The sequence below is a fragment of the Rhinoraja longicauda genome, chromosome 22 (genome assembly GCF_053455715.1).
Source record: "Rhinoraja longicauda isolate Sanriku21f chromosome 22, sRhiLon1.1, whole genome shotgun sequence".
NCBI classification, from domain to species: domain Eukaryota; kingdom Metazoa; phylum Chordata; class Chondrichthyes; order Rajiformes; family Arhynchobatidae; genus Rhinoraja; species Rhinoraja longicauda.
This window is the reverse complement of record NC_135974.1, coordinates 16,968,596-16,981,669: the sequence shown is the minus strand read 5'-3', so window position 1 is coordinate 16,981,669 and position 13,074 is coordinate 16,968,596. Positions and strand designations below refer to the sequence as shown.

The following is a 13,074-nucleotide window of genomic DNA, read 5'->3' as shown; positions in this document are numbered from 1 at the left end:
AGAAATATGGCCACAGAAGCCATGGGGCTTAAGGCTGGAGATGCAGGGGAGAAATCAATGGGCAGAGTGGCGGGTCAAACGCAATCATTTTAAAACCACCAGAAGGCGAACAGAACATAAGGTGAAGTTAACCTCCTAAATCAATGAAAACCCATACGGAGATATCTCTTGGGTTATTAAAAAAAAACTCTGATTTTTCAGGAAGTACAAATGAAAGAAAATATTATGCAGAAATGGAGAAATTAATTAGTAAAGCAGTCATGTGGGGGTCACAGAACGGCGCAACCTGTCGACACCAAGCCAATTTTCTACTTCGTACTAACACTGCCTTGCTTTCATTTGGCCTACGTTAGTTAATTCTAGTCAAAGAAAGGTGTGTTTCATCACGGAGACCATGTAAGGACACTGGAATTGGAAAGTTCAATGAAGAGGAGGTGCCCCTAAAACTGTCACTCTTCATATTCCCGTCAATAGCTCCAGGCATTTATCCAGAGTCGAGGTAGGTGCCAACTTTAATCCCCTGCTCCATTCTCACTTAGACCTCGAATTAGAGGACTTGTAGTGTGCCAGCAGTTAGTTAGGCTTGTTCTCCTTGAAGCAAAATAAGGTTGAGAGGTGATGTGATAGAAGTGCATAAGATCGTGACTGACAAAAGTGACAAACAATACGATATTGGAAAGGGAATGGGAGAAACACATTGTTTTGATGTTGAGAGTGGCTCTACTCTGGAGCTCACTGCTGAAAGATAGTGGAGTCAAAAAGGGTTTTTGAAGGAGAGGCAGACAGGCACTTGGAGGGGTTAAAGTAAATTTATAAGACCAGGGCAATGAAACGACCGAGGAAGGGAAATAAAAGAGACAGAGTGCTGGAGTAACTCAACAGGTCAGGCAGCGTCTCTGGAGAACATGGATAGGTGACATTTCAGGTTGGAATACTACTTCAGACTTCCGAGTCGTAGAGCAGCAGGAATCAGAGAGGGGGAGCGGTGAGAGAGGGTGCCACAGAACTCCTGTCGGAGAAAGGAGAACTTCTTCAATGTAGGCATACCTTCAGGAGATTTCGCAATGGAGCAGTCAAAATGTAGAAATGAGGAGTGTTTACAAAAAATGACAAAGTGCTGGAGTTACTCAGCGGGTCAGGCAGCATCCCTGGAGAAGGTGGGTGGGTGACGTTTTGGGTCAGGGCCCTTCTTTAATGAACTATTCCTGTACTACTCCAGAATCCCTAGGTTAATGAGGTGAAAAAATGGCTTGGGGTTCCTAGCACCAGCTAGTTTATCTCCTGCCCCTTGTTATAAATGGTCGTGAGGCAGATCAGAATCCAAGTCACGTAGCCTATTTGCTGACACGATATTCAGACTCAAGGCAGTGTAGTAAGAAACTGCAGATGCTGGTTTACACCAAAGATAGATACAAAATGCTGGAGAAACTCAGTGGGTCAGGCAGCGTCTCTGGAGAAAAGGAATAGGTGACTTTTTGGGTCGAAACCCTTCTTCAGACTCAAGGCTATTTGGTTGTGACATATGGATGTCCATTAACACTTCTTACAAGTACACCCCGATAAGTCAAAATCATTGAGGAGTGAGGAGATTAACAGGAAGAGAGGTGCAATCCACTTCTTGGTATTGATTTATATTCTATAAATAATAGTTTAATTGTTGAAGTTTAACTTTCGACTTTAGGGATACAGCGTGGAAATAGCCCCTTCGGCTTGCCAAATCCATGCCGACCAGCCAGCACGCCATACGCTAGCACTATCCTACACACTAGGGACAATTTACAGAAGTCAATTAACCTACAAACCTACACGTCTTCGGAGTGTGGGAGGAAACCGAAGCACCCAGAGAATATCAACATGGTCAATAGACAATAGGTGCAGGCCATTCGGCCCTTCGAGCCAGCACCGCCATTCAATGTGATCATGGCTGATCATTCTCAATCAGTACCCCGTCCCTGCCTTCTCCCCATACCCCCTGACTCCGCTATCCTTAATAGCTCTATCTAGCTCTCTCTTGAATGCATTCAGAGAATTGGCCTCCACTGCCTTCTGAGGCAGAGAATTCCACAGATTCACAACTCTCTGACTGAAACTTCAAACTCTCTGACTGATACTTCAAAATGGCGGCGCTGCCCTAGCAGCTGCGGCTCACCTGCGGTCCATTTGTCTTTGTGTTTTTGTTGTTTTTTTTTGTCTGAATTGTAGTTGTGATGTGGTGTTTTTGTGTTTGTGTACTGTGTGTGTATGTGGGGGGGAGGGGGGGAACTGTAACATTGTAAATAGATGTAAATAGATGTCCCTTCCGAACGGAGACCCGACCTTTGTTTTCTGGGCCGTGTCTCCGTTCCTGCTGCGGCCTACCATCGGCCCAACTCCTGGAGCTGTCGGCCTCCAGGGCTCTGGTTCGCAGAGCCCGCGGATCGGACTTACCATCACCGGAGCCGGCCGTCTTCGGAGGCTGCGGGAGCGGCTGCGGCTGCGACTCGCCTTAGGCTCGGGCCGCGTGGATGCCGACATCGGGAGCTCCGGCAGCGGCAGCGGGTTCGCCCACCCCGGATCGCGGGGCTTGGGGCGCGGACATTTCACCGTCCGGCGCGGCCTAAGATGGCCGCGGGATATTTCTCTGCTGGGCGGGGGCTTCAATGTCAGGAGCCACGACCGCCCCGACGTGCAACAACAGCGGCAGCAGCAGCATGTTCGCCCGCCCCGGATCGGACTTATCATCAGCGGAGCCGGCCGTCTTCGGAGGCTGCGGGAGCGGCTGCGACGCGACGCGCCTTGGGCTTGGCCCGCTGTGGACCGTCCGGCGCGGCCTGCAACCACAACAACCTGACTGCGGGCGAGGACAGCGGGAGAAGGGAAAGACATTGTGGCCTTCCATCACAGTGAGGAGAGAGAGGACTGGAGGAGACTCACTGTGATGGATGTTTCTTTGATGGATGTTTCTTTTTTTGTGTGTTTTTGGGGTTGGGTAATTTGAATGCCTATTTAATGCTTTTATTGTTGGACTGTGTTTTTGGGGGTTTTGGGGTTGTGTAATTTGAATGCATATTTAATGCTTTTATTGTTGGGCTGTGTTTTGGGGGTTTTGGGGTTGTGTAATTTGAATGCCTATTTAATGCTTTTATTGTTGGACTGTGTTTTGGGAGTTTTTTGGGGTTGTGTAATTTTAATGCTTATTTAATGCTTTTATTGTTGGACTGTGGGTGACTGAATTTCGTCCAATATTGGATGACAAATAAAGCTATCTTGAATCTTGAATCTTGAATCTTGAATCTTGAAAACGTTTTTCCTCATCTCAGTTCTAAATGGCCTACCCCTTATTCTTAAACTGTGGCCCCTTGTTCTGGACTCCCCCAACATTGGGAACATGTTTCCTGCCTCTAACGTGTCCAACCCCTTAATAATCTTGTACGTTTCGATAAGATCCCCTCTCATCCTTCTAAATTCCAGTGTATACAAGCCTAGTCGCTCCAGTCTTTCAACATATGACAGTCCCGCCATTCCGGGAATTAACCTAGTAAACCTACTCTGCACGCCCTCAATAGCAAGAATATCCTTCCTCAAATTTGGAGACCAAAACTGCACACAGTACTCCAGGTGCGGTCTCACTAGGGCCCTGTACAACTGCAGAAGGACCTCTTTGCTCCTATACTCAACTCCTCTTGTTATGAAGGCCAACATTCCATTGGCTTTCTTCACTGCCTGCTGTACCTGCATGCTTCCTTTCAGTGACTGATGCACTAGGACACCCAGATCTCGTTGTACGTCCCCTTTTCCTAACTTGACACCATTCAGATAATACTCTGCCTTCCTATTCTTACCACCAAAGTGGATAACCTCACACTTATCCACATTAAACTGCATCTGCCATGCATCCGCCCACTCACACAACCTGTCCAAGTCACCCTGCAACCTCATAGCATCTTCCTCACAGTTCACACTGCCACCCAGCTATACAAACTCCCTACAGACAGCACCCTTAGTCAGGATCAAGCCGGGTCTCTGGCACTGTAAGGCAGCAGCTCTACTGCTGTGTCACTGTGCTTTTGCTGGCTATTTCAATGTTGTATCCTTTGTTTTGGGTTTCGACTGCCTCTAACCACAGCTATTTCAAGCAATTATCTTAATACTGTTGGGCTGCATCCAATCACAGATATACCCTCCACCTCGTCCTCTCTACTGCCTAAAACACGTCCGTTCTGCCTGTTCTGAAGACAGGGTGGGACAACTCTCCAGAGAGGCTTCTTGTCTGACCAAGCATTGAACAATTCCTGTTTTTATAACACCTTTTATAGGATAGGGAGAAGGGAGCTTGGACTCAGTGTGAGAAGAAATCAAATACAATTTGGTTACCAATTCCTATTTTTTTAAGCTTCAAAATTATTTCTTTTTAAAAGGACCCAGAAATTTGCTCAAGCATGAAACTGAGGACTGTGAGATCTGCATGCAGCCCAAACTCTTTATTTCCTGACATATCTCTCATCTCTGTGCATGCCAGAAATCTAACCCCTACTCCCCTGCCTCTAGCTCCCTTCCCTAACCCAGTGTCCCCCACAAATGTGCTACACAGTGGCCCAGCTGGTAGAGCTGCTGCTTCACTGGGCCAGGCAAACAAAGAACAACAGACGCTGGTTCACAAAAGAAGAGTGCTGGAGTAGCTCAACAGGTCAAACAGCATCTCAGGAGAACACGGATAGGCGACATTTCAGTCTGAAGAAGGATCCTGACCCGGAACGCCACCTATCCATGCTCCCCTGAGATTCTGCTTGACCTGCTGAGCTACTCCAGCATTCTATGTCTGTCAGAGGCCTGGCTTCGATCATGACCTCGGCTGCTGTCATTGTGGAGTTTGCACATTCTACTTGTGACCACGTGGGTGTCCTCTGTGTACATTGGTTTCCTCCCAAAGATGCATAGATTTGTAGGTCAATTAGACTCTAAATTGCCCGTAGTGTGTAGGGAGTGGATGAGAATGTTGGATAACATAGAATTATTGTGACCGGGTGATTGATGGTCGACGTGGACTTGGTGGGCCGAAATGTCCGTTTCCATGCTGTGTCAATGCTAACTAATCTAAATCCCTCTCTCACACTACCTACAAGGCTCTTTCTTAGAACACAAGGTGCTGAAGTAACTCAGCGGGTCGGGCAGCATCTCTAGAGGACAGGTGATGTTTCAGGTCGGGATCCTTTGTCAGACTGATGGCGTGGGGTGGGTGGGGAGAAAGCTGGAAGAGAGGAGGGAGCAGGACAAAGCCTTGGTGAGATAAAGAACACAAAGTGATCAAGTAAGTCAGTGGGTCAGGGCGTATCTCTAGAAAACATGGATAGGTGGCATTTCGGGTCAGATCCTTTCTTCAGACTGGTTGTAGTGGGGGAGAGAAAGCTGGAAGAAAAGTGGGTAGGACTCTCTCTCTCTCTCTCTTACTTCTCTGCTTGTACGACACACTCAGATGAGGATCGGAGGGCACAGCCTCAGAATAAAAGGATGGACCTTTCGAATGGAGAAGAATTTCTTTAGCGAGAGGGTGGTGAATCTGTGGAATTCATTGTGATTGGCAAGGGTATCAAAGGTTATGAGAAGTCAGGAGAATGTGATTGAGAGGGAAAGATAGATCAGCCGTGAATAAATGGCGGAGGGGACTCGATAGGCTGAATGGCCTAATTCTGCTTCTTTGACTTGTGGAGCCAACTTGAATCCGTGGTTTATGAGTGGGTTGCCCCTGATCCAAACCCGGCTAGAAACACTGGCCACGTCAGGCCTGAGTCAGGGACCCCAGCTCTGAAAGGAGCTTATTCCCAAATGCATCATATGGACACAGACTTTAAAAACCGAGAGTTAACAGTAGCCAAACGACATGAAAGAGTTCTACATCCACAACCCAAATTCTCAGGAGTCCCACCAAATGCTTTCCATGTTACAAAGCAACTCCAAAAAAGGAAGAAAAAGTTTAAGTGACTTTTCCTGACCTTATTTTCATTGCCTGCTTGGCTGCAATGCAGTTCTCCACTGGAATTCTATCTCGCAAGAAATTTCAGGAACAGGAAAAGGTGATTAGCCCAACAGGCTGGTGCTCTTTCCATGAATCAAACCCACTGATCAGACCCCCGACTGAATGCCACAATGCTTCCCTACTCCGAAACAAGCCATGTGGCTCTTTGTCTGTCTTCAGAACATGCAAACACCACACAATCAGCACTGGAGATCAAAGAACCATACCAGCACCGAAACCGGCCCTTCGCCCCCACCCGCCCATGCCGACCCAGATGCCCCATCTAACCTGGATCAATAGAGCTTCAAAGCAACAGCTCTACCAGATGCACCACTGGTTCACATTCACATTCCCCACATCACCCGAGTCTGAAGAAGGGTCTCAACCTAAAACGTCGCCTGTCCATTCTCTCCACAGATGCTGCCTGACCCGCTGAGTTCCTCCATCACTTCCTAGGCCCTCATTCACTTACCTCTGAATTATTTTATTTACCTGTAGTTCAGTTTAATGATCCATGCACTTGGATTACTAGCCGCATACAGCCTCTAGCTTTAGGTTGATTATTATTATGTGAACAGAGAAAAGTTTTGTTTTGCATGCTAACCAAACAGGTCAGAGATACACTATACATGAATACAATCAAGCCAAACTCAAGTACAATAAATAGAGCAAAGGGAATGATACAGTTCCCAGTACCATTCACATCATTGTAGTGTATCAGTTCCAGAGTGTAATGTCCTCACTGGGGTGGAGGTGAATCAGACAATATCCTAAGTATTGGAAGGACCATTCAAAAGAGGGGAAGATGCTGTTCCCGAGTCTGGTGGTGCACGCTTTCAAGCTTCTATCAGTACCTTCTACTGGATGGGAGCAGGGAGAAGGAGGAATAACCGGAGTGGGAAAAGTCTTTGAATATGTTGGCTGCTTTTCCAAAGTGTAGGTGGGAAGTCTGGTCTACACTTTCAACATTTGGAGAAGGCTCCTCTCTCCCCTTTTAATCTGGAAAGCAGCTGAGATCCTACTTGCGTACATCCATATGTCGACCGGCCTTTCACTTAATCTATTAACGTCTCAGTGCTTTTAAGCTACCATCTTATTGCAACCATTATAACAGTAGATTTAATTTTAGCATTACACCTTAGACTGCCTAACACTGGTAGAGTAGAGGGATCTCGGAGTGCAGGTACATAGTTCCTTGAAACTGACATCACAGGTAGATAGGGTGGTCAAGAAGGCTTTCGGCATATAGGCCATCAGTCAGGGTATTGAGTATAGAAGATGGGAGGTCAGGTGACAGTTGTATAAGACATTGGTGAGGCCACATTTAGAGTACTGTGTTCAGATTTGGTCATCATGTAATAGGAAAGATGTTGTCAAGCTGGAAAGGGTGCAGAGAAGATTTATCAGAACACAAGGGCCTGAGCTATAGGGCGAGGTTGAGCAGACTAGAACTTTTTCTTTGGAGCACAGGGCATTGAGGGGTAATCCTAGAGGTGCACAAGATCATGAGGAATAGATTGGGTAAATGCACAGAGCCTTTTGCCCAGTACAGGGGAATCAAGAAGAGGATATAGGTTTGAGTTGAGGTGAGGGGAGATTTAATAGGAACCCGAGGAGTAACTTTCTTTTTTTCACAAAGGGTGGTGGGTGTATGGAATGAGCTGCCAGAGGAGATAGCTGAGGCATGTACTATTGTTACGTTTAAGAGATATTTGGACTGGTACATGGATAGTATAGGTTTAGAGGGTTATGGGACAGGCGCGGGCACATGGTGCTAGTGTAGATGGGGCACGTTGGCCGGCGTGGGCTAGTTGGGCTGAAGGGCCTGTTTCCACACTGTATGACTCTATGATACTGATGCAATGAGATATAACTTTGGGTGTCAGGAGACAACTTTCAACAAAATGCAAATCTATATGCCAAATTAAAAAATAAGCATCAAGTACAGCTTAGTTGGATAAACGGCAGAGGCCCATGACTATACGTACTTTCAAAGAGTTCTTCGTAGTCGGTTTTCTCCACACAGCAAGTGTACATGCGCAGGCCAGCAATCTTAATTTTCTACAGAAAGAATAAAGGAATGTTGACAAGGGTAAAACCGAGAGGGGAAAAAGACCGAGATGCCAGGCATTGTCATTTTACATACAGTCCACAGAAAATGAGTCACGTTTAAGCCAATAAACTTAACCCAAAGATTTTCTATAGTTAGAAACAAGGAACCGCAGATCCTGGTTAAAGTGCACAAAAGGACACAAAGTACCGGAGCATCTTAGTTTAGTGGTAGAGTGTGGAAACAGGCTCATTGGCCCACTGAGTCCGCACCGATCAGCCAGCACCTATATAACTAGTCCTGTTCACTAGGGACAATTTACAGAAACCAATTAACCTACAAACCTGCATGTCTTTGGAATGTGGGAGGAAACTGGAGCACCCGGAGAAAACATACATGGTCACAGGAGAACGTACAAACTCCGCACAGACAGCACATGTAGTCAGGATCAAACCCAGGTTGCTGGTGCTGTGAGGCAGCAACTCTACCACTGCGCCACTGTGCCGCAGGATCTCGGAAGAATATGGAAGGTAAATTATTTTTTACTTCATTTGCCACTCGTTCTCCTAGGGCACCTTTAAGAGGGGAGATATATACGGTAAGCTCTCATTATCGGGAAACATGGCGTCTGAAAAAGGGTCCCAGCCTAACAGTCACCTGTCCATGTTCTCCAGAGATGCTGCTTTAACCCGAGTTACTCCAGGACTTTGTTCCCCATTGTCAGAAACCTGACAATGTTCAGGTGGCCACAAAATGGTGGAGTAACTCAACGAGTCTGGCAGCATCTCTGGAGAGAAGGAATGGGTGACGTTTCGGATCGAGACCCTTCTTCAGACTGATGTCAGGGAAGGGGGCTGAACAAAGATAGAATGTAGTCGGAGACAGTAAGATGAGTGGGCGGACTGGGAAGGGGATGGAGAGAGAAAGCAGCGGCTCTTTGAAGTTACAGAAGTCAATATTCATACCGCTGGGGTGTAAACTACCCAAGCGAAATATTAGGTGCTGTCCTCCAATTTGTGCTGGGCCTCACTCTGACAATGGAGGCCCAGGTCAGAAAGGTCCGATTGGAAATGGGAGGGGGAGTTGAAGTGCTGAGAACCGGGAGATCAGGTAGGTTAAGACGGACTGAGCGGAGGTGTTCAGCGAAACGATCGTAGAGCCTGCGCTTGGTCTCCCCGATGTACAGAAATTGACACCTGGAACAGCGGATACAGTAGATGAGGTTGGAGGAGGTGCAAGTGAACCTCTGCCTCACCTGAAAGGACTGTTTGGGTCCTTGGATGAAGTCGAGGGGGGAGGTATAGGGACAAGTGTTGCATCTCCTGCGCTTGCAGTGGAAAGTACCCGGGGAGGGGGTGGTTTGGGTGTGAAAGGATGACTTGACCAGGGAGTTTTGGAGGGAACGGTCTCTGCAGAAAGCAGAAAGGGGTGGAGATAGGAAGATGTGGCCAGTAGTGGGATCCAGTTGCAGGTGGCGAAAATGTTGGAGGATTATATGCTGTATGCGACGGCTGATGGGGTGGAAGGTGAGGACAAGGGGGACTCTGTCCTTGTTACGAATGGGGGGAGGGGGACCAAGAACCCCCTTTTCCTAAAGAATGAAGACATCTCCGATGTCATGGTATGAATCACCTCATCCTGGGCGCAGATGCGGCGTAGACAGAGGAATTGGGAGTAAGAATAGAATCTTTACAGGAAGCAGGGTGGGAAGAAATGTAGTCAAGACAGGGCCGTCTTAACGCATGGGCCTGATGGGCACTTGCCCAGGGGCCCACGAGCATAGGGGCCCCATGCTGATCTGTGAATGTTAAGTGACTTGCAATAAATAAATACTACTTTAAAAATGTAGGTTCAATAAGTGCTTTTTTCGCAACATTTTCGGTCCCTAAGTGCTTCTCCCAGCGATCTGTAAGTGCTTTTCGCAACAATGTAGCACCCTAAGTCCATCGCTAAGTGCTTTTCGGTAAGTGCTTTTCGCCGGCACGACAGGGGGGGGCTGGTAGGGAAAGGGGGGTGGGGGAGAGTAACGGGAGGGGCCCCAGTACACTGCTTTGCCCGGGGGCCCATAATGCTGTAAAAACGGCCCCGAGTCAAGATAGCTTTGGGAGTCAGTGGGTTTGTAATAGATGTCGGTCAATAGTCTGTTTCCTGTGATGGAGACGGTGAGATCTCAAAACGGTTGGGAGATGTCGGAGATGGTCCGTGAATTTGAATGCAGGATGGAAATTAGTGGCAAAGTTGATGAAGTCAGTGAGTTCTGCATGGGTGCAGGAGATAGCACCAATGCAGTCATCAATGTAGCAGAGGTAGAGCTCGGGGATAGGGCCAGGGAACGCCTGGTCTGGGATTGTTTGATGATCCCTACAAAGAGGCAGGCATAGCTAGGGCCCATGCGAATACCCAATAGCTACGCCTTGGATTTGGAGGAAGTGGGAAGAGTCAAAGAAGTTGTTGAGGGTAAGGAGGAGCTCTGCTAGGCGGAGGAGAGTATTGGTAGACGGAAATTGTCTGGTTCTGCGTTCGAGGGAGAAACAGAGGTCTTTAAGACCCTCCTGGTGGGGGATAGAGGTGTAGAGTGACTGGATATCCTTAGTAAAAATGAGGGGTCTGGAAAATGGAAGTCACTGAGGAGATGAAGAGCACGTGAGGTGTCTTGGACATAGGTAGACAATTTCTCTACATCGTCGAGACCAAGCGCAGGCTCGGCGATCGTTTCACTGAACACCTCCGCTCAGTCCGTCTTAACCTACCTGATCTGGTGGCTCAGCACTTCAACTCCCCCTCCCTTTCCCAATCTGACCTTTCTGTCCTGGGTCTCCTCCATTGTCAGAATGAGGCCCAGCGCAAATTGGAGGAACAGCATCTCATATTTCGCTTGGGTAGTTTACACCCCAGCGGTATGAACATTAACTTCTCTAACTTCAGATAGCCCTTGCTTTCCCTCTCCCCCGTCCCAGTTCTCCCACTAGTCTTACTGTCTCTGACTACATTCGATCTTTGTCCCACCCCCTCCCCTGGGTTACGCCAGCATTTTTTTCTATCTTTGGTTTAAACCAGCACCTGCAGTTCCTTCCTAAGCATTTCTGGAGAACTTGGATAGGTGACATCAGAAGTCAGAACCCCTCTTCAGACCCAAAAAGTAAATTATTTTTCTCTAGAGATGCTGCCTGACCTGCTGAATTACTCCAGCACTTTTTCTATCTCTGATATAAACCAGCATATGCAGTTCCTTCTTACACAAGTAGAGTTAAAACATCATGTGGTGTTATTGGCCCAGCTTTGCTCTTCTTGGATGTGATATTTTATGTACACTGAACATAAAATTGAAATAGGTTACAGATGATCAGAGTGGCTATGCCCGTGGGCGATTATGCAGCAAATAATTAAATAACATAGAGAGATTTTGCCAACCAGTATTCTATTCTTTGGTACCTTGAAGGTCAAGTGGCAATTTGGTTCTGCTGGCAATGCTGGTGTTTATGACCCAAACCTAATTGTCCCATGAACTACACGACATGCTAAGCTTTCGCACAGGGCAGTCATCTGCATCGATGAGTCAGGATCACGTAAAAGCCAGTCTGATGCTCCCTGACCCGCTGTTTTCTTCCAGCAGTTTGTTTCTCATTGTAAGAATTTTGTTGTTCTGTTTTGGGACAAATGATAATAAAATACTCTTGACTCTTGTGCAAGAGGGAACTGCAGTTGCTCCAAAGATAAAGTACCAAAGATTGACACAAAATGTTGGAATTACTCAGTGGGTCAGGCAGCATCTCTGGAGAAAAGGAAAGGTGACGTTTCTGATCGAGACCCTTCTTCAGACTGAGAGTGAGGGGGGGGGAGGGAAAATAGAGGTATGAAAAGGTACAGAACAAATCAAAACCGGCACCAATGACTCAGGAAAGGTGGAGCCCACAACGGTCCATTGTTGGCTGTGGAAGAGGTGATAATGAAGGGATACAAACAGTGAAACTAGCAGGACGACTTGGTGGGGGAGGGACAGAGAGAGAGGGAATGGGTTACTTGAAATCAGAGAAATCAGTATTCATACCACTGGGTTGTAAGCTGCAACTTGGAAGGGTGTTCTGCCAGAGCTACTCACTTGCTGATGAAACATTAAGGCAAGATCCTCCGTTCCTTTCCCACAGAACATTAAAGCTTTTTTTGTTAGAAAGAAATAGAGCTAAGGCCTATCCTACCCCAGCCCAACGTTCTGGCCGATATTTACTCCACAAGAAGCAGTTCAAGAGTTGATCAGCCATGATCGACCTGCACCGTCAACCTGGCTTGGGGGCTGATTGTCTACTCCAGCTCATAATTCCTTGTGTAGGAAGGAACTGCAGATGCTGGTCTACTCCGTAGACACAAAATGCCGGAGTACCTCAGCGGGTCGGGCAGCATCGCTGGAGAAAAGGAGTAGGTGATGTTGCTGATTGGAACCTTTCTTCAGACTGAGAGTAGAGGTTGGGGGGGGGGGGAAATAAACTCACTGTGAGAAAAGGCCAGAACAAATCAGGGCCGGCCACAGATGATCTCTCTCTCTCCTTCCCTCCCCCACGCTAGTCGTCCTACCTGTTCCACTGTCCGCATCCTTGTATCCCTCTTGTTGTTACGCCTTCCTCAGCCAACAGTGGGCCGTTATAGGCTCCACCCTTCCCGAGGTCATCTGTTGTCGGCCCTGATATGTTCTGGCTTTTTCTCGCCTCCAGTATATTCCCCCCCCCCCCCCCACCCCTCGCCCTCTCCTAAATCCTACTTTCTGTCTGAAAAAGTGTTCTGATGCAAAAAGGCACATATTCTTTTTCTCCAGTGCATGACCCGCTGAGTTACTCCAGCATTTTCTTGTGTTCTTGACTTAAAAATCAAAAAAGGAATAACATGGTCATTGTCATAACCGTGGTGAATATTTCCTGCACTACCTCAGAAGGGCTTCAGTGGCTGTAAAGTCCTTTGGAATTCCCCAAAGTCACAACAGCAGTGAACGCCTGTCTTTCTTTGGTAAATGAGTGCCATTGATCTTTGACTAGAATGGAGT

At 47.4% G+C, this 13,074-nt stretch overlaps 1 protein-coding gene across 1 annotated transcript in view; it reads right to left on the bottom strand.

Annotated features, from left to right (window-relative positions):
* uqcc1 (ubiquinol-cytochrome c reductase complex assembly factor 1) overlaps positions 1 to 13,074 on the bottom strand; it is an 84,705-nt gene that overhangs the window by 56,438 nt on the left and 15,193 nt on the right. Inside the window, exon 4 of the mRNA XM_078418852.1 lies at positions 7,981 to 8,053. Within this exon, the coding sequence (XP_078274978.1) occupies positions 7,981 to 8,053 (73 nt within the window). The remainder of the gene's footprint in view (positions 1 to 7,980; positions 8,054 to 13,074) is intronic.